Raw genomic sequence first — 21,699 nt, forward strand, 5'->3', positions numbered from 1 at the left:
CCACCACTGTATCCCAGGGCTGTTTTGAGCCTAAGCCCTGGAATTCCATTGCTCCCTTCTGCATCTCAACCTCATTTCCCTCCGTAAATTTAATCTTCTTACCCCTCCAAATATTTTCTTTATTGTTTGTTTATGTATTTGTTTGATTCTGTGAAGCTCTGAGCACTTTTAGACCATAAGATGATAAGATATAGAAACAGAATTAGGCCATTTGGCCCATTGAGTCTGCTCTGCCATTTCATCATGGCTGATCCATTTCCCTCTATACCACAATCTCCTGCCTTCTCACCATATCCCTTCATTGTCTGACTAATCATGAATCTATCAACCTTTGCCTTAAATATACCCAATGATTTGGCATCCACTGCTACCTGTGGCAAAGAATTCTACAGATCCACCACACTCTGGCTAAAGAAACGCCTCATCTCTGTTCTAAATGGATGTCCCTCTATTCTGAGGCTGTCCTCTGGTTTTAGACACCCATACCATAGGAAACATCCGCTCCATTGAGACCTTTCAAGATTCAATAGGTTTTGATGAGATCTAAACCCACCCCCCCCTTATTTTTTATGAATTCCAGTGAGTACAGGTCCAGATCCATCAAACGCTCCTCATATAATTTTTTTGTGTTAAAGGTACCAAAATCCCATTTAATCATAGCTTGCTTCCTTTCCAAGAGGATATGGTGGCAGAATATTGGTCATGCATATGGTGGTCATTAATACCCAACAAAGCATGCAAAAGAAACTTATTTTCTCCAAAGAGATTAGAAGTTGGGACTTGCACCAAGTGAATTATTTCATCTGGATAATGTTAATAGATTTAAGGTGATGGTGATGGGAGTGCTAGGGTAGGGAGCACATGAATTTTTTTGTTGATGAGATGAGATTAGATGCAGATCGGTGGTAGGTGGCATGAACCTATAGTGTGCATTCTGTTTCTTTGCTCTCAATATTTTTATTTTACCTCTTGACCAGTAGTGGTGGCAGCAGTATTCAAGAGAGTCCTTCCTTAGCTTCCTCTGAAAAGGGAGCAGAAAGCAGGGCTTCCCAAGGTGAGAAGGGAGATAGCTCTGTTGAAGAGGAGGTGCACACAGCAGCTGGTGACTCAATACAAAGTGCCAGTATGCAACCTTTACCTGATGATAAAGGTGAGTTTGCAATCACAGATAATCTTTTTCTCTACCTCGCTCACTGCAATGTAAAATAATGCAGTGAGGGAATACTTTGATTAACTGATCAAAATAAACAGCCTTTTACTGTATTTATACTTTTTCTCATAGCACAATATTGGATGTAAGATGACCTGTACCTTGTTTAATGCAATAACATGCTGGTTTAGAAAACTATCATCCATTTGCAGTTCCCATTCCCATTCTGATATGTCTGTCCATGGCGTTCTCTACCACTGTGATGAGGCCACACTTAGGTTGGAGAAACAGCACCTTGTATTCCATCTGGGTAGCCTCTAAACTGATGCATGAACATCGATTTCTCGAACTTCTGATAATTGCCCAGTCCACCGTTACTATTCCAAATCCTCTTTCCCTCTCTCATGTTATCTCCTTGCCGGTTCATCTCCTCCCGCTGGTGCTCTTCCCCGCTTTTCTTTCTTCCGTGGCTTTCTCTCCTCTTCTATCAGACTCCCTTTTCTCCAGCCTGTATCTCTTTCACCAATCAACTTCCCAGATCTTTACTTCATCCCCCACTTCAGGTTTCACCTACCACTTTGTGTTTCTCTCCCCCTCACCCACCTTTTAAATCTACTTCTAAGCTTTTTTTTTCCTCCAATCCTGCCAAAGGCTGTTAGCCCGAAACATCAACTGTATTCTTTTCTTTAGATTCTGCCTAGCCTGCTGAGTTCCTCCAGGGTTTTGTGTATGTTGCTTGGATTTCTAGCATCTGCTTTGTGCATTTCTTCTGTTCTTATTATCTCACTGTAATTAACTTTAGAGTTTTTCCAATGGCAATAGATTCCTGTGGAAAGTATTCTTGCTGCATAGTTGTGTCAATGGTGAGATAATGAAGCCATTGAACATATCTCCGTCACCAACTGTTCAATTGCACATTTGTCCTAATGAAACTTCGGGAAAGAATAATTAGAATATGATAGGACATTATATCAAGATTTACAGTAATATTGTGTATTGTGTAAATCTACACAAAGTAAACTGTAAGATATAAAGTATGAATTGGTGGTAGATTGAAAAACACCATTACTAGGTCGGCTGGTGACACAGTGACGTCAGCGCTGGACTCTGGAACGGAGGTTCCCGGGTTCAAATCCAGTTGGGCCATTCCCGAGTACGTTTTCCATCCGTGCTGGGTTGAGTGTTGAGCTTGCAACTCGACCTTGTAAAATAAAGAAAAAGTACTGCGAAATGTCTGTGCGAGGAGTGGTGCACCACACAGTCTTTCATTCCGTGCCTTGAACCATATAATCATATATAACCATATAACAATTACAGCACTGAAACAGGCCATCTTGGCCCTTGTAGTCCGTGCCGAACGCTTAATCTCATTAGTCCCATTGACCTGCACTCAGCCCATAACCCTCCATTCCTTTCTTGTCCATATACCTATCCAATTTTTTTTTTAAATGACAATATTGAACCTGCCTTTACCACTTCTACTGGAAGCTCATTCCACACAGCTACCACTCTCTGAGTAAAGAAGTTCCCCCTCATGTTTCCCCTAAACTTTTGCCCCCTAACTCTCAACTCATGTTCTCTTGTTTGAATCTCCCCTACTCTCAATGGAAAAAGCCTATCCACGTCAACTCTATCTATCCCCCTCATAATTTTAAATACCTCTATCAAGTCCCCCCTCAACCTTCTACGCTCCAAAGAATAACGACCTAACTTGTTCAACCTTTCTCTGTAACTCAGGTGCTGAAACCCAGGTAACATTCTAGTAGATCTCCTCTGTACTCTCCCTATTTTGTTGACATCTTTCCTATAAATCGGTGACCAGAACTGTACACAATACTCAAAATTTGGCCTCACCAATGCCTTGTACAATTTTAACATTACATCCCAACTTCTGTACTTAGTGCTCTGATTTATAAAGGCCAGCATACCAAAAGCTTTCTTCACCACCCTATCCACATGAGATTCCACCTTCAGGGAACTATGCACCATTATTCCTAGATCACTCTGTTCTACTGCATTCCTCAGTGCCCTACCATTTACCATGTATGTCCCATTTTGATTAGTCCTACCAAAATGTAGCACCTCACACTTATCAGCATTAAACTCCATCTGCCATCTTTCAGCCCACTCTTCTAACTGGCCTAAATCTCTCTGCAAGCTTTAAAAACCTACTTCATTATCCACAACGCCACCTATCTTAGTATCATCTGCATACTTACTAATCCAGTTTACCACCCCATCTTCCAAATCATTAATGTGTATGACAAACAGCACTGAACCCAGTACAGATCCCTGAGGCACACCACTAGTCACCGGCCTCCAACTTGACAATCCACCACTACTCTCTGACATCTCCCATCCAGCCACTGTTGAATCCATTTTACTACTTGAAGGCATGAAAATGCCTGACAATGGCCTCTCAGGCCTGAGTCGATTATGTCATCATTATCATCATCATTACAGGGTATGGTAGTGGCGAAGCAGAGACAAACGTTTAAATAGTTAATAAGTTGACAATGAAAATATATTTAAGGCTCAAACCTCAACAAGAAAATATGTCCCAATATAGAGCAATACGTCACAGAAATTGGCCCTTCAGCTCAAGTCATCGACACTGACTAAGATCTTTGCCGGTGGTTGGCACACAATTATGTCTCACAAGAGAGCTTGAAGACAGTATAAGATTGGGTTGGAGGAGAGGACAGAGTGAAAGGCAACCAAATGATATGAAAATAGTACCTGAATGGAAGGTGAATAATATTCATCTCTGAGCATATTGGTAATAAGTGGATTCCTTGATTATATCAACATGTTAAGAAATCGTTGTTTTAAAACAAAGCATAATTAGCCATGGCATTATCAGTTATGCAGTTGCATATTGATTTCATCAAGTTTTTAATCTCTGAAGTGTCAATCACAAATGCACAAACACAAAATGTAATTAGTTTACCTAAATCAGAAGTACAATTCAGCTATCAACATCCAAATCTACAATTTGGGAACATTTCAGGCAAGAATATGAAATTGAAAACTGTACTCTGTTATATTCTTTTTCCTAATTAAGCTATATGATTTGTCTCTAGATTCAGCTTCTATTGCCACTGAGTATTCTTTGAAATTTGATGAATCAATGACAGAAGATGAAATTGAGGAGAAATCCTTTCGCTCCCTTTTACCATCTGAGAGCCACCGCCGCTTTAACATGGAGCGGAAGCGCAGCAGGCTGGATGATTCGGATGAGGAAACTGCCAGGGACCAGTCAACCTTGACAGCTGTCAAAGTAGGTTTATGTAATAGAGATGGATTGTACAAGCTGAAGTTATTTTTCCTTGAATATAGATGATCTAAATAGATGTTTAAGGTAGTAAATTGAGAGAAACTGTTTTCTCTTGTTGGAGAGTTCAATTTGAAACTAAGATATTCAGGATTAATGTCAAGATGCACACACTGAAGAAAATGGACATTTTGAATTTTCTGAAAACTTGCTCTAGAGTGAGGGTTCCCAACCTGAGATCCACATACCCTTGGTTAATGGTAGGGGTCTATGGTAATGCTCTGCTCTAGAGTAATGGGAGATGGAGTGATGAGAGTCTGTTTACAACTGAAGTATTAGGTTTTTTTCTAAGCAATAGACATGGAAGCAAAATGGAGTTAAAATAGAAATCATTTGGATTGCCATCTCCAATTCCAATGTTCCTGGTAACTGGATAAAGGATGCAGCTCAAAAATATTTTGGAAAACCTGTTAATACTGCAGAGCAGACAATACAGATTCCAGATGTCTTAATTTCATTTTTCCACTGATTGTGTGGGGCTCAGGAGGAAAGATTGTAAGGAAAGTTCCATGTTGTTTTCCCTTGTTTAAGTTAACTGGATAGGTACAATTTTCTTTTTGCCCTTTGTTTTTAATTACCTTGAGTACCCTTAAGTGAATTGTAGTAAATTCATCAACTTTTGCCCATCTAACTGAGCATGTGTTCACCTAGCCAAATAATTGATGAATTCTAGGAAATATGAGACTTCTCTGTGAATGACACAGGGAGACTAACAATACAAAATGCACAAAATCTGGGACAATCTAGGGAGATTTGGCCAATGAGGAAGTTTCATCTTAATACAAAAGAAACCACTGCCAGTACTAGAACTATGGAAATGAAACAAAAGTTGCATAGTCAGCAACACTGAAAATACAGTATCTGTTCATTATTAATCTAAGCAACAAATGAAACATTTCAGTATGGTGATCTTTAATCAGAATAAGGGAGATTTACTCCTTTTACATTTAAATCTGCCCTTTGCATTTTCCCTTCTCTTACACTACTCAAGAATCTTTCAGTCTCCCAGCTGGCCACATCACTGCCAGGTGCACCAAGATGCAGCTCCTGAGAGACCATGTTAGGGATCTGGAGCTGCAGCTTATTAGGAAAAGTGAGCAAAAGGGAGATAGGAGTTACAGGGAGTTAGTCACCCCGAGGCTGCAGGAGTTAGTTAAGTGGGTGACTGTTCAGGAAAGGGAACAGAAGAGCTCAGATAGTAGAGAGCATCCCTGTGGCCATCTCCCTCAGTAATCATTATCATATTTTGGATACTATTGTGGGGGGGGGGGGGGGTGACCTGACAGAGGACAACCACAGCGATCGGGTCCTGGCACTGAGCCTGGTTCCGTGGTGCAAAAGGGAGAGAAGAAGGTGAGGAATGCGATAGTCATAAGGGATTCCACTGGTGAGGGGAACAGACAGGAGGTTCTGTCAGCCCGATGGAGATACCCGCTTGGTGTGTTGCCTCCCAGGTGCCAGGATGTCTCGGATTGGGTGCAGAGTATTCTGAAGGGAGGGGGGGACAGCCAGAAGTTTTGGTACATGTTGGTATCAATGACTTGGGTAGAAAAAGGGAGGAAGTCCTGAAGAGAGAATTCAGGGAATTAGGTAGGAAGTTGAAAAGCAGAGCCTCCAGGGTAGTAACCTCAGGATTGCTGCCTGTGCCACCTGCTAATGAGCGCAAAAATAGCATGATCTGCATGTTAATGCGTGGCTGAGAGACTGGTGTAGGGAGCAGGGCTTTGGGTTCCTGGATCAGTGGGGTCTCTTCTGGGGAGGTGCGATCTGTACAAAAAGGATGGGTTACACCTGAACCCAAAGGGGTCCAATATGTAGCAGGCAGTTTAATAGAGCTGTTAAGGAGGGTTTAAGATAATTTGGCAGGGGGCTGGGAACTGGAGTGATAGGACTGAGGAAGGGGAAAACAGAAATAAATCAAAGATAGTGTGCAACAAAGATTATAGAAAGGACAGGCAGGAGATGAGGCATAGTCACAGCCAGTGGGATGACTTAGAACAGAAAGCAACAAATACTGGACTGAAAGTGTTTGAATGCACGCAGCATAATAAATAAAATGGTCAATCTTGAAATTCAGCTACAGTTTGGCAAGTATGACATTGTGGCCATGTCTGAAACTTGGCTAAATGACAGCTGCCATTGGGAGCTGAACGTTCGAGGATATACAGTGCATTGGAAAGATAGGTTAGTAGGCAGAGGGGGTGGTGTGGCCCTGTGTATAAGAAATAATATTAAATCATTAGAAAGGGATGACATAGCATCAGAAAGTGTAGTCTCTTTGGGTTGACTTAAGAAATGGCAGGGATAAAAGGACCCTAATGGCAGTTGTATACTGGCCTCCAAACAGCAGTCGGGATGTGAATTACAAATTACAGCAGGATATAGAAAAGGTGTTTCAGAAGAGCACTGTCATGATAATCATTGGGGATTTTAACATGAAAATGGATTGGGAAAACCAGGCCAGTACTGGACCTTAAGAGAGTATTTGTAGAATGTCTAAGGGATGGCTTTTTAGAACAGTTTGTTGTTGAGCCAACTAGGGGATCGGCTGTGCTGGATTGGGTGTTGGGCAATGATCCAGAGGTGATAAGAGAAGGTTGAGGAACACTTAGGGAACAGTGATCACAATATAATCGAGTTCACTTTGAAATTTGAGAAGGAGAAACTAAGATCCAGTGTGTCGGTATTTCAGTGGAATAAAGGAAATTACAATGGCATGAGAGGGGAACTGGCCAAAGTTGACTGGAAAGGACACTAGCAAGAAGGACAGCAAAGCAGCAATGGCTGCAGTTTCTGTGAAAAATGAGGGGCGTGCAAGACAGATACATTCCAAATAAGAAATTTTCAAATGGAAAGACACTACCCTGGCTGACAAGTGAAATCAGAGCGAAAGTAAAAGCAAAAGAGAGGGTGTACAAGGAAGCCAAAGCTAGTGGGAAGATAGGCGGTTGGGAAGCTTTTAAAAACTTGCGTAAGGAAACTGAGAAGGTCATTAGGAAGGAAAAGATCAATTATGAAAGGAAGTTGTCAACTGATATCAACGAAGATACTAAAAGATTTTTTAAGTATATAAAGGGTAAAAGAGTTGACGGTAGATTTAGGACCAATAGAAAATGACACCGGAGTTATTGTAATGAGAGACGCAGAGATGGCAGAGGAACTGAATGCATATTTTGCATCAGTTTTCACAATGGAGGATATCTGCGGTATACCGGACATTTAAGAATGTCAAGGAAGTGAAGTATGTGCAGTGAAAAATACGACTGAGAAGGTACTCAGGCAGCTTAATGGTCTGAGGGTGGGTAAATTTCATGGACCTGATGGAATGTACCCTTGGGTTCTGAAGGAAGTAGCTGGAGAGGTTGTGGAAGCATTAACAATGATTTTTCAAGAATTGATAGACTATGGCATGGTACTGGATGACTGGAAAATTGCAAATGTTGCTCTGCTGTTTAAGAATGGTGAAAGGAAAGGCAGCAGTAAGGAAACTATAGACCTGTTAGCCTGGCATCAGTGGTTGGGAAGTTGATAGACCAAAGCCAGCATGCTTTCCTGGAAGGAAAATCCTGCCTGACTGACCTACTGCAAATTTTTGAGGAAATTACAAACAGATTAGACAAAGGAGATGCAGTAGATGTGGTGTACTTGGATTTTCAGAAGGCCTTTGACAAGGTGTTGCACATGAAGCTGTTTAGCAAGTTAAGAGCCCAAGGAATTACATTGAAGGTACTAGCATTGGCTGATCAGCAGAAAACAGTGGGAGTAAAGGGATCCTGTTCTGACTGGCTGCCGTTTACCAGTGGAGTTCCATGGGGGTTGGTGTTGAGACCGCTGCTTTTTTATGATGTATGTCAATAATTTGGACTATGGGATTAATGGATTTGTGTCTAAATTTGTCAATGATGCAATGATGGGTGGAGGAGTGGGTAGTGTTGAGGAAACTGAGAGCCTGTAGAGAGAATTGGGTAGTTTAGGGGACTGGGCAAAGAAGTGGCAAATGATATACAAAGTTGGAAAGTGTATGGTTGTGCACTTTGGTGGAAGAAATAAATGGGCAGACTATTATTTAGATGGGGGAGAGAATTCAAAATTGAGAAATCAAGATCTGGATGATGGGGTGGTAAATTGAATTAGTAAGTATGCAGATGATACTAAGGTAGGTGGCGTTGTGGATAATGAAGTAGGTTTTCAAAGTTTACAGAGAGATTTAGACCAGTTAGAAGAGTGGGCTGAGCGATGGCAGATGGAGTTTAATGCTGATAAGTGTGAGGTGCTACACTTTGGTAGGAATAATCCAAATAGGACATACATGGTAAATGGTAGGGCATTGAAGAATGCAGTAGAACAGAGTGATCTAGGAATAATGGTGCATAGTTCCCTGAAGATGGAATCTCATGTGGATAGGGTGGTGAAGAAAGCTTTTGGTATGCTGGCCTTCATAAATCAGAGCATTGAGTATAGGAGTTGGGATGTAATGTTAAAATTGTACAAGGGATTGATAAGGCCGAATTTGGAGTATTGTGTACAGTTCTGGTCACCGAATTATAGGAACGATGTCAACAAAATAGAGAGAGTACAGAGAAGATTTACTAGAATGTTACCTGGGTTCCAGCACCTAAGTTACAGGGAAAAATTGAACAAGTTAGGTCTTTATTCTTTGGAGCGTAGAAGGTTGAGGGGGGATTTGATAGAGGTGTTTGGGTATTTAAGGTATTTGAGGGGGATAGATAGAGTTGACGTGGATAGGCTTTTTCCATTGAGAGTAGGGGAGATTCAGACAAGAGGACGTGAGTTGAGAGTTAGGGGGCAAAAGTTTAAGGGTAACACGAGGGGGAATTTCTTTACTCAGAGAGTGGTAGCTGTGTGGAACGAGCTTCCAGTAGAAGTGGTAGAGACAGGTTCGGTATTGTCATTTAAAGCAAAATTGGATAGGTATATGGACAGGAAAGGAATAGAGGGTTATGGGCTGAGTGCGGGTCAGTGGGATTAGGTGAGATTAAGCGTTCGGCACGGACTAGAAGGGCCAAGATGGCCTCTTTCAGTGCTGTAATTGTTATATGGTTATAAAATGCAGAGATACAGGATACCCTAAAGGTTAACCTCTAGGTTGAGTCTGTGTTGAAGAAGGCAAATGCAATGTTGGCATTCATTTCTGGAGGTATAGAATATAAGAGCTGGGATGTAATGTTGAGGCTCTATAAGGCACTTGTGAGACCACATTTAGAGTATTGTGTGCAGTTTTGGGTTCCTTATTTTAGAAAGGATATACTGACGTTGGAGAGGGTTCAGAGAAGATTCACGAGAATGATTCCAGGAATGAAAGGGTTACGATATAAGGAACATCTGGAAGCTCTTAGGCTGTATTTCTTGGAGTTCAGGAGAATGAGAGGGAATCTCATAGAAACATTCCAAATGTTAAAAAGCCTGAACAGATTAGATATGGCAAAGTTATTTCCCATGGTAGGGGTGTCTAGGACAAAAGGGCACAACTTCAGGATAGAGGGTTGGCCATTTAGAACTGAGATGCGAAAACATTACTTTAGTCTGAGGGTGATAAATCTGTGGAATTTGTTGCCACAAGTGTCTGTGGAGGCCAAGTAATTGGGTGCATTTAAGGCAGAGATAGGCTCTTGATTAGCTAGGGCATCAAAGGGTATGGGGAGAAGGCAGGGGAGTTTAGATGACTGGAAGAATCAGCCATGATTGTATGACGAAGCAGACTTGATGGGCTGAATGGCCTGCTTCTGCCCTTATATCTTATGGACGTAAGAAACAACTTTGTGACCAAATTATTAATTTAGTTAGTTATCAGTCTTTAGAATCTGATGAAGTCAGTAGTTGCATTCCTGGTCTAATAAGGTGTGAGGTACCTGTACCTTTACCGCCTTTGTACTTCATTGAAATGTTTTTAAGTAGTGTGGCTTGCTGCATCTGAAGAGCGGTGTGGCATTTTGCCAAGGTCATATGTTTCATATGTGTCATGCATGGTAGCTGTGTTGATTTGTTCTGTTGCCTATGCTCATAATTCAAGTTGTTAGAAGTGGCCAACCTTGCATCAGCCACAGCAGCTCTCTTCATCTGATATATATCTATCTTTTCCATTTCTAGCATGATTTGAGTATGCCCTTCTCTGGCGGCCAGGACAGTTTCTCCAAATTTACAATGGAGATGGTAAGACAGTACATGAAAGAGGAAGAAATGCGTGCCCAGCATCAAGTATCACTCCTCAAGTTGCGTGAACGAGCTTTGAAGGAAAAGACAAAAGCTGAGTTGGCCTGGCTGGAACATCAGAAGAAGTGAGTCGTTGACTTAAATCTTTTCAGTTGACATGCATGCAGTGAAGATACCATGAATGCACTGATCACTGTTTCGTGGGAGATCCTAGCCATTTTTCTCTGCATGTTGTTACTCCGCTAATATAATTGCGTCCTGCAGAATATAGTATAATATCTTGATTTAAGAATAAAATGAAAGTAAGGGTGAAGAATAATTTTGTTTATTTAAACCATAAGACCATACGATATAGGAGCAGAATTAGGCCATTTGGTCCATTGAGTCTGCTCCACTATTTCTTAATGGCTGATCTAATTTTCCTCTCAGCCCCAATCTCCTGCCGCCTTCCCATATCCCTTCGTGCCCTGGCCGATCTAGATTCTATCAACCTCTGACATAAGTGTACATCCAGACATGGCCTCCACTGCTGCCTGTGGTAAAGTATTCCATAGATTCTGCACTCTCTGGCTAAAGGAATTCTTTCTCACATCTGCTCTAACAGGTTGCCTCTCTAATCTGAGGCTGTGTCTTCTGGTCTTAGACTCTCCCACCATAGGAAATATCCTCTCCAAAGCAACTCCATTGAGGCCTTTCAACCTTTGATAGGTTTCAGTGAGGTCACCCCTCATTCTTCTGAATTCTAGACAATACAGACCCAGAACTATCAAACGCTCTTCATATGACGTCAATCAATCCTGGAATTGTGAACCTCCTTTGAATCCTCTCCAATTTCAGCACATCCTTCCTAAGATAAAGGGATCAAACCTGATCACAATACTCCCAAGTGAGGCCTCACCAGTGCTTTTATAAAGTTTTAGCATTACATCCTTGCTCTTATATTCTCGTCCTCTTGAAATGAAAGCTAACATTGCATTTGCCTTCCTCACCACAGACTCAATCTGCAAATTAACCTCCAAGGGATCCTGCACAGAGACTCCCAAGTCCCTTTGCACCTCAGTTTTTTGTGTTTTGTCTCCATTTAGAAAATAGTCAACCCTTTCATTTCTTCTACCAAAATGCTTGACCATACACTTCACAAAACTCTACTCCATCTCTCATTTCTTTGCCCATTCTCCTAATCTGTCTGTCTTTCTATAGCCTCTCTATTTCCTCAAAACTACCTGTCCCTCCAACTATCTTCATATCATCTGAAAACTTTGCAACAAAGCCATCAATTCCATCATCCAAATCATTGACATATAATGTAAAAAGAAACAGTCCCAACTTGTGCCACTTGTCACCGGCAGCCAGTCAGAAGAGGTGCCCTTTATTCCCACTCTTTGCCTCCTGCCAATCAGCCACTGCTTTAAATTCTTGGCCACCTTACTGAATCCATACAGTTGGTCCAGTTAGTGTACTTGCAGAAGTGCCTTTAGGAGTTTGAATTTTGTTGTGGATTGATGTAGTAATATATTACTAATCTGGTCTCACTGAATTGGAAATCCAGGGGGTTCATCAGACTTTGTTCTCCTGCCCACATGGAATGCTGACTGTAGAAGCTGCTGGTAACTCACTGACCCCAGGGAGCCACCAGCCTTCGTCCACATTAGTCTGTCAGCTGGCAATCCCAGCCCAATCTTCAAGTGTCCCACCTCAATGTTGCGGTCCTTCAAGTACAGAGCGGAGACTTGAGACTCTGCATATCCTCTAATTCACCCATATCCCTGTCCCTTAAATCATAATCTGAATCCAACTGCCTTCTTCGTCTCCAGACTATCAAAAAACACTAAAAACCCAACTAAAACTGAGATGTAACCTCATCTTCAGCCAGTATGTCAATACATTTAATGTGGTAACCATTACTGCTTTTCTAGGCAGAAAATTCTGCAGATTCACTACTCCCTCGGAAAAGCAGTTTCTTCTCATCTCTGTCCTAAATCTATTCCCTCTAATCTTGAGGCTTTGTCCCCTAGTTCTGGTCTGTCCCTTGCTTAATTTTATGATTCTATAAGATTCTCTCTCATTCCTCTGAATTATAGTGAGTATAGTACCAGGCAACTCAATTTCTCCTCAAAGGCTAACGCCCTCATCTCTGGAATCGACCTGGTGAATTCTCCAAACCAATATCTTTCCTCAAGTGAGGACACCAGAACTGCACACAATATTCCAAATGCAGTCTCCCTAGTACAGTTGCAGCCAAACCTCTCTGCTCTTAAATTTAATCCTTCTAGCAGTGAAAGCCAACATTCCATTAACCTTCTTGATAGCCTGCTGCACTGCAAACCAGCTTTTTGCAATTCAAGCACAAGCATTCCCAAATGCTTCTGCAGCTACCTTTCACTACTTTTTAAATAAAAATCCATTCTCTGTTTTTCTTTCCAAAGTGGAGAACCTCACACTTATCAATGTTGTATTCTATCTGCAAAACCCTTGTCCACTCACTTAACCTATCTATAGTTCTATGTAGATCTTCCAGATCCTCTGCACAATTTGCTTTTCCACTCAATTTAGTGTTATTGGCAACTTAGATACACTATACTCAGTCCCCTTTTCCAAATTGTTTATGTAAATATGTTGCTGTAAATAATGTGTTATTGACTACATATTTAAATAGTCTCAAAATATACAACACAAGAGCTGCAGGCCACATATTTTCAGTATCTTTAACATGGTCTTTAAATATCTTGGGTCCCAGTTCCACAGCATCCAGATTTTTCATTTGCTCTCAATTACCAACTTATGCTGATAGATCTATCATTTTTAGTAGCATGGCATAATTATTTTTATTTCACAAAATCTTATCCAGAATCAGATTTAATATCATTGGCATATGTTGTGAAATTAGTTGTTTTGCTGTATATTTCAGTATATAATAATAATAAATAAGAAATGCAGTATATATTGAAAAATAAGTGCATAAAGTGCAAAAAAAGCAGTAAGGTAGTGTACATGTACATTGTCTATTCAGAAATCTGATGACAGAGGGAAAGAGCTGAAACTATCCATACCAAAGCCTTCATTATCCATCAGAAATACCAGAAAGCTATTAGAACAGCAAGTTTTTTGCTCTCTAACATTGGTTGGATTGAATAAATTGTTTTGATATTGTAAGGCATTTAATACAAGCATGAACAGGGATTTTACTGCTGATCCAATGATATTCTGGACTCACTAAAAGAATTCTTAGATTAAGGGAGCCTAATAATATTTTATGATACACAGCACCATTATTTATTTTGCAGTTCCTTTTTTATTTGGTTATCCAGGCTATTTGTTCATATAAATTTTGCGCACAAATTCTCTCAATCAATTAGTGCTCTTAAACTTTGTTTTTCACTACATTTTCAATCATCTCAGTATGCTCAGTTTCTCAAAAGTACTTCCTTTCCAAGTTCAGAAAACCAAACCTCAGAAATGAGCATGGAAATTAAAAATGTTCAAATTTTTTCTGCTCAGATCTGGTCATTTAGTTTTTAAGTGCAAATTCAGCACTTAAAAATTGCTGAAAATTGCGTAGTAATTTATTCTGATTGATGGTATTTTTTTTTAAAAAGTTGTGCATTGTAGGAGAAATAGACATTACTGTGTGACTTTTATCATGTTATATTTCAACAGGCGTCTGAGAGACAAAGGGGAAGATGATAAAATGCCACCAATCCGTAAGCGACAGCGTGGGCTACTTCTCAGGTTGCAGCAAGAGCAGGTAATATGCACTTGAAGTCAAAAACTAATTTCTCCTCCCAGCAATTGGACATCTATTACTTGTCCACTCCATTTCTTGGTTGGCTGTTGGCCTGAGTACTTTGATTTCGTCAATTATCCAATTTTTTTCCATGAATTTTTAAATTATTTACAACATGGATTGATTTCCAGCTGTAGTTGTCAGATGAAGGCACAAGTGAGCTGTTGAGGTTTCTATTTTCACCATACTAAATAAGTCAACAGTACTAAGCTGAAAATGTCCATCAGGAAGAGCTTGGTACTTTGTCCACAGCAGTTCAGCTCAGGATCCCCACATTTGAATTTTTAATATAAACATATGCTGTTTTGACTTGGTTGTGTAAAGAGATTTTTTTTCCCCCTCACATATGATTGCCTGCTTGTTTTTTCTGCATGTAATGCATGTTGGATCTCATAATGCAACACATCATTTTCCTCCTTAGCTTGAAAATGTTACCACTAGAGGCCCTTTCCTGGGACTTTTTAAGAGCCAACCAGTACATGATTATGATCAAGGTTGCATCTCAGTTTGCTGTACTTGTAACTTTTCCTTTCATGCCATTAACCAAACTATGTTAAGTGCATCATGTTATCCTATCAGTCAGAAAATGACCCCTTGCCCTTGCACTGTGGCCCTCTCAAACAAGAAAATGGTGCTACTTTGTATTTGGTATGGATTTTGACACAAAACAATGTAAAGCTGAAGTGGCTTTACACTGCCTGTAAAAGCTACCTTATTTGGAGTAGATCTTAGACTTGCTCAATATTACACTTACAAGTATGGCTGTAAGGAAAGATTGGGAAAAAATTGGATGGGTTTCGCTGGAAGGTCAGAGGCCGAGGGGAGACTAGATAGAAGTATATAAAATTATGAGAGACCTAATTAGGGTAGATAGTATTTTTTCTAGTGTGGAAATATCAACTCCTAGAGGCATAGGTTTAATATGAGGACATTTTAAGACGTTTACAAGGCAAGTTTTTTTAACCCAGTGATAAGTGCCTGGAATGTGCTGCCGGGGTTTGTGGAAGCAAATGCGATAGTGATGTGGGACAGACCCATAAGTATGCAAAAAATGGAAGAGAAATATGGATCATGTGTGGGCGGGTGAGATTAACGTAACTTGACATTGTAGTCAGCATAGGCATGGTGGGCCATAGGGAATGTTTCTTTGCTCTACTGTTTTGTCTTCTAAGTCAGCTCTGCAGTAGGTGTTATAAGGAAGTTCTTGAAAGTGAAAACCCTCTTCACTCCTTCCTCCATTTCTTCCTGAAGCACATGGCTGTTGAAAGCATTTAAGATTTCAACAATCCAGATGAAGTTGGTTAATTCACTGGAAATTAGAAAGGAAAACTGGGGACATTTCAAAAAATTTGGCAAAATCAAGTTTTTAAAAAATCCTTTCTTCTGAGACCAGGCAGTTTTCATCAAATAAATGGCAAGATTTGTACTTTGGACAAGCTTGCTATATTAGAAATGATGCATAATTCTGTGTTGATCTTTAATGAAGCAATGTGTTGAACTGCATAGGTTGTACCTGCACAGGTTAAATAGACCCATTATGCAGGAGTTTTGATCGTTGATCTTTAATGAAGCAATGTGTTGAACTGCACAAGTGGTAGTGTTATGTTGACCCATTGTGTAGGGGATCTGCTTTGTGATGAGACATGCTGTTGATAACATTAAAACTCTTTTTTGCCTCTTGTTTTTGTTGTTTCTTTGATATGCTAAAAGTTTGTATCTTTTGCAAAAATAAAACTGAAACAGGCTGAAATCAAACGCCTTCAAGAAGCCAACAGGGCTGCTCGCAAGGAAAGACAGTTGATCCTGAAACAGCAGGAGGAGATCCAGCGTTTGCGCCAGACCACTATTAAAATACAGGAGAAACTCAAGTCGGCTGGAGAGGGCAAGCTGGTGAGTATTCTAAGCTGTATGTGTGCATTATATTCACAATAAATCTATTTAGTAAATAGGGAACTTGAGAATTCAATTTGAAGCAATGCAAGCTTGACATTTACCAATAAGTATATCCTCGACCAGAATTATAGATAGCAAGTTTAATCTCATACATGGGCAAATACACTAACCTATGATGAAGAATACCATTTTCACACTACCAGTAACATTACTGGAAAAAAAACACATTTACTTGCAGTCTATGCAGAAGTAAACATCATGGTACTTGCAGCTGCCTAAATTGACGTAACTGCAGCCATTGCATCAGGGAAAGTATTTTGAACCTTGTGTTTGCCTTTTAGTGAGCTGTATGTACCCGTGGCTTAATTTGATGTTACTCTTTATTCCATTGAAATACTTTTAATTTTATAGTACAAAACTAGGACTTTTGTCTAATTTTTAATTTTCTCTGCATGAGCTTCCTCCCCACTTGACCAAGTGTAATCCTCCTAGGGTAATCCTGTTTCCAATGTAAAAAAATATGAAGTATGTGTATGCCAGTTAGTCTTCAAACTATGTTGTTGAAAGGCATTTCATTTCCATTTACCCACCTTAATCTGTTGTTGCCTTATTTAATAAATCCTTTCTAAGAAAACAAAGCAGATTTTAAAATTTCAGAAAAGCTAGAACAAGTTCTGTTGAAATATCGGCTGGCTTTCTTGCTATAGTTACTGACATTCAAGTATTTCTAGTATTTTTTTAATATATAATTTGCAGTATTTGAGTACATGAAAAGCAGTACATCAGCTCTTCTACCCCACTCCTCAAGAGTCTGCTATGCCATTCAGAACGGTCAGCCAAGCTGATCTTGATTTCAGTTCTACTTCCTTGTTTGTTCCCCATAAACCTGGATTCCTCAACTCTCTGTCAGCTTTAAGTATATCCAGTTATTTGGCTTGCATATCCTTGAGGAATGGAGAATACTAAAAATTCACATCCCACATTTGGAATTTTTGCTGGACTTCATCATAAATGAATTGCTGCATTTTATGGGACCTTCCCCCCCCAAAAATCAGATTTCCACCGCAAGTAAAGAACATCCTCTCATTGTATTATGATTGTGGCCATCTAATTCATTAGAAGCTTTTCAGCATCCAAAGATTTTTTTTTTGAAAATTACAACGAATGGGTGTGCCATCTCTGCACTTAAGACTCTGAAATGCAAGCCATGAGGACTAAAAGTTTTGTCATCCTTTTCTTTGCCTAGCACTTTTCCCGTGGAAATAATTACATTCTGTCATTGTTTGTCTCATCCTTATTAGTATTCCAATCGCATTATCCAGGGAAACCACTATTTAGCTTTTATCTTTTCTTGCATATATTTGAATAAATTGTTATTGTGCTTGTTTTTCACCTCCCCCTTCCCTTTTCTTAATTTTTCCACTCTGGCTTCCCTCTTAACCCTTCTTTCACCTGTCTCTCAGCTCTCCCTGGTGCCCCTCCTCCTTTATCCCATGGTCCACTCTCTTCTATCAGATTTCTTCTTCTCCAGCCCTTACCTTTTTTACCTATCACCTCCCAGCTTCTTCATACCAACCACCACAACCCCCCCACAACACCACACCTGGCTTCATCTGCCATCTTCTATCTTGTACCTCGTCCCCTCCACTCACCGCCTTATTCTGGCTTCTTCCCCTTTGCTTTCCAGTCCTGATGAAGAGTCTCTGCCTGAAACATCAACTATTTATTAATTTCTATAGATGCTGCATGATCTACTGAGTTCATCCACATTTTGTGTGTTGCTGCATCAACAACATTTTTTTTGTTTTAGGAGCTGCGGAGCACAGAACAAATCGAGGAATTAAATGTTCCAAAAGTGAGCCATGCTTCCAGCCCCTTGCAGACAGATATGGAGACACGGAGTCCTTCCCCCATTTCTATCTCGGGCAGTGAAACCAGCAGCATCATGCAGAAACTGAAGAAGATGCGTAGTCAGATGGATGAAAAGTAAACTAATATTCACATATCTACCAGAGCTTTGTGTACTGACTGCAATTGTACTGTGAAACCTATCAATTCTAGCTATCATTCTCGCTTGTGTAAAGCTTTTGCAGGTTTTGTTAGATGGGTGGGTGTGGGAGAATAGCAAAACATGAAACTGGCCCTTTGCCTAGTATGCTTGTGTTAAAGATGATGCCAGTTTAAACTGCATGTCTTGCCTCTATATGGTCTGTATCCCTTTATTCCATGCCTGCTTGTATATCTGCTTCCACCACTTCTCTTGGCAGTGTGTTCCAGGCACCTATCAATAAGTTTTCTTTAACCTTTTTTTCCATTCTCACCTGCAGTATACCTTCTAGTATTTGATATTTCCACCCTAGAGAAAAAGACTCCCGTCTACTTTATCTTCATCTCTCATTTTTAAAACTTCTATTAGGTTCCTCAGCCTAAGTCATTCCAGAGAAAATAATCTGAGATTATTTTTAAGAGCTCTCTCTAATCCAAGTAACATCATTGTGAACCTTTTTTACACCTCTCCAGAGTCTGTATGACTCCTGTAATGTACACAGCATGTAATGTGGTTTAACTCAAGTTTTATACAGCTCTGTGATGACTTCCTGACTTTTATATAAGCAATGTCCCAGCTGATGAAGACAAGCATGCTGTATTCCTTTATCATCCGATCTACTTGTGCTGCCACTTTCAGGGGGTTATGTACTTAAAACCCAAGATTTTTTCCAAAGTGCAAAATTGAAAACCAGCTATATTGTTTCCTATTAGAAGCTTCTTTTTCCCCATATAAACTCTATCACACTTCAGTGTTTAACCCATGGGGACAAAGTTCATTCTTTGTTTTGATATTCTGTTTGAAATACTGCTATTTAACAGTTCTTCTCCAGTGACATCTGTCAGATAATGTAGTTCTACAACTGTTACGTTTAATTGGCACTTTGTTAGACATTTAATCCTGGAGATTTGGCCTTATGTGACCCCTGTTTAAACAAGCATGTGGAGTCTTCTGTTCTGGCTAAACTTGAGCCCTCTGTAAATCAGTCCAAGTTGCTTGCAGTTCCAGAATCATCCTCCATGATTTCTTTATTACACACCAACTGTGCTGTTTTCCATCTTCACCTCCACTGTCAGAGGAGCCCCTTCACTTTTGTCAAGACCAAGACCCTTCTCATTCTGTCCCACTCAGCTGCAGACCAGCCATCACTGTTCTGATCAAAAACAATTCTCAACCCAGCTATCTGTAAACCATATCCCATCTCCAAGTGCCCTTTTATTCTGAAGTTCAAATGTATTTTCTTGGTATCTTACTTGAATCTGCTTGATTGAGTTACTGCCTCTTTACAGAAGCAACACAGTTCCACCTTCCCTCCCACTTGGATGAATGAAAAGACTGATATATCTTTCATCCTCCTCCATCTGTCTGCAGCCTTGCACTGCTCTGCATTGTCTTTCCACTGTTGATTGGGGCCAGAGTTGCCTCGTTCCATTCTTAACAGTACCGCCTCAGACCAAATATCATCAGCAAAAGTTGATTTCTCTTGATTTGGTGGTGTGGGTATATTTGCCACCTATGGTTTTTATGCATGCAGAATTAATCTTCCACCACATTAAACATATGTTAGCTTCTACATTTACATTATACAGTACATATTTAGAACATAGAACAGTACAGTACACCACAGGAACAGGCCTTTTACCCCAGTGTTGTGATGCACCAATTAAATCAGTAATCAAATGGCCAACTAAACTAATTCCGTCTGCCTACACAATGACAATATCCTTCAATTTCACGTTAAGTAGTTCCATTTAATATCAGAATGTATACAATATACAACCTGAAATTCTTATTCTTCATAGACATCCACAAAACAGAAGAGTGCCCCCAAAGAATGAATGATAGTAAAGACGTTAGAACCCCAAAGACTCCCTGCTCCCTCATACAAACTACAGCAAAGTATTGATGCTCTCCCTCCCCCACTTCAGCAAAATGCATCAGCACCCTCCACCCACAAAACAAGCAATAGCAAAGCCCACAAATGTCTCTTGAAAGTCTCGAATGTATTTGCTTCTACCACCACCCCGGCTAGCACATTCCATGCACCCACCACTCTTGTGTTTTAAAAAAAAAACTCTTGCCCTTCACATCTCCTTTGAAGTTATGCCCTGTCACCTTAAATGCATGCCCCCTTTTCAACTTTAGGAAAAAGATGCTGCCTGTCTATCTATTGCTATCATAATCTGAAAACATTAGATCTCCCCTCAGCCACTCCAGAGAACATTGCCCAAATTTGTCCAACCTCTCATTATAGCACATGGCCTCTAACCCAGTCAGCATCCTCTTTTGCACCCTCCCTAAAGCCTCCACATCCTTCCTAAAATGGGGCTACCAGAATTGTATGCAATATTCCAGATGCAACCTAACTAGAGTTTTATAAAGCTACAACATAACTTCCTGACCTTTGGAACTCAGTACCTCGACTAGTACCTTGCAAATTACATATCTTTGGAATTCTCTACTCTGGAGAGCTGTGGTTGACTAATTAAACATAGAGCAGTACAGTACAGGAACAGGCCTTTTGGCCATAATGTTGTACTGAACCAATTAAATCATTAATCAAATGGCCAACTAAACTAATCTCTTATGCTTACACCATGTCCATATCATTCAGTATTCCTCACATTCATGTGTCTATCAAAAAGTCTAAAATTTCTGCCTCTACCACCGCCCCAGGCAATGTATTTTAGGCACCCACCGCTCTTTTTAGAAATAAACTTGTCCCTCACATCTACTTTAAAATTATGCCCTCACCTTAAATGCATGCCCTCTGGTATTAAACATTTCAACCTTGGAAAAATATATTATCTCTACTCTATCTATGCCTCTTAGATTATAAACCTCTATCAGATCTCCCCTCAGCCTCTGCCAATCTAGAAAAAATAACTCAAGTTTCTCCAATCTCTTTTTATAGCACATGCTGCCTAATCCAGGCAACATCCTGGTAAATTCTTCTGTGCCCTCTCCAAAGCCTCCACATTCTTCCAGTAATGGGGTGACCGGAATTGTATGCAATATTCCAGATGCAGTCTAACTAGAGTTTTATAAAGCTGCAACATACCTTCCTGACCTTTGAACTCAATGCCTTGACTAATAAAGGCAAACATGCCATATGTCTCCTTAGCCGCCCTATGAACTAAGGAGCCACTTTCAGAGAGCTATGAACTTGGGACTCCAAGATCCCTCCTCTCATCCACACTGTTCAGGGTCTTGCCCTTAACAATGTACTTTCTGTTTTCATTTGACCTACCAAAGTGCAACACTTCACATTTGGCCATATTAAACCCCATCTGTCATTTTACCACCTATATCTGCTGCTG

The 21,699-nt window shown here is 40.2% G+C and overlaps 1 protein-coding gene across 4 annotated transcripts in view; it reads left to right on the top strand.

Annotated features, from left to right (window-relative positions):
• Positions 1–21,699, top strand: part of cep350 (centrosomal protein 350) — a 277,088-nt gene that overhangs the window by 195,065 nt on the left and 60,324 nt on the right. For 2 of the 4 annotated variants that reach the window (XM_073063710.1, XM_073063709.1), the window contains exons 22-27: positions 978–1,150; positions 4,234–4,430; positions 10,593–10,780; positions 14,313–14,400; positions 16,183–16,329; positions 18,143–18,318. In XM_073063710.1, the coding sequence (XP_072919811.1) occupies positions 978–1,150; positions 4,234–4,430; positions 10,593–10,780; positions 14,313–14,400; positions 16,183–16,329; positions 18,143–18,318 (969 nt within the window). The remainder of the gene's footprint in view (positions 1–977; positions 1,151–4,233; positions 4,431–10,592; positions 10,781–14,312; positions 14,401–16,182; positions 16,330–18,142; positions 18,319–21,699) is intronic. The other 2 variants (XM_073063706.1, XM_073063707.1) reach the window with 1 other exon arrangement.

This window comes from Hemitrygon akajei, chromosome 12 (genome assembly GCF_048418815.1).
Source record: "Hemitrygon akajei chromosome 12, sHemAka1.3, whole genome shotgun sequence".
In the NCBI taxonomy this organism is placed as follows: Eukaryota; Metazoa; Chordata; class Chondrichthyes; order Myliobatiformes; family Dasyatidae; genus Hemitrygon; species Hemitrygon akajei.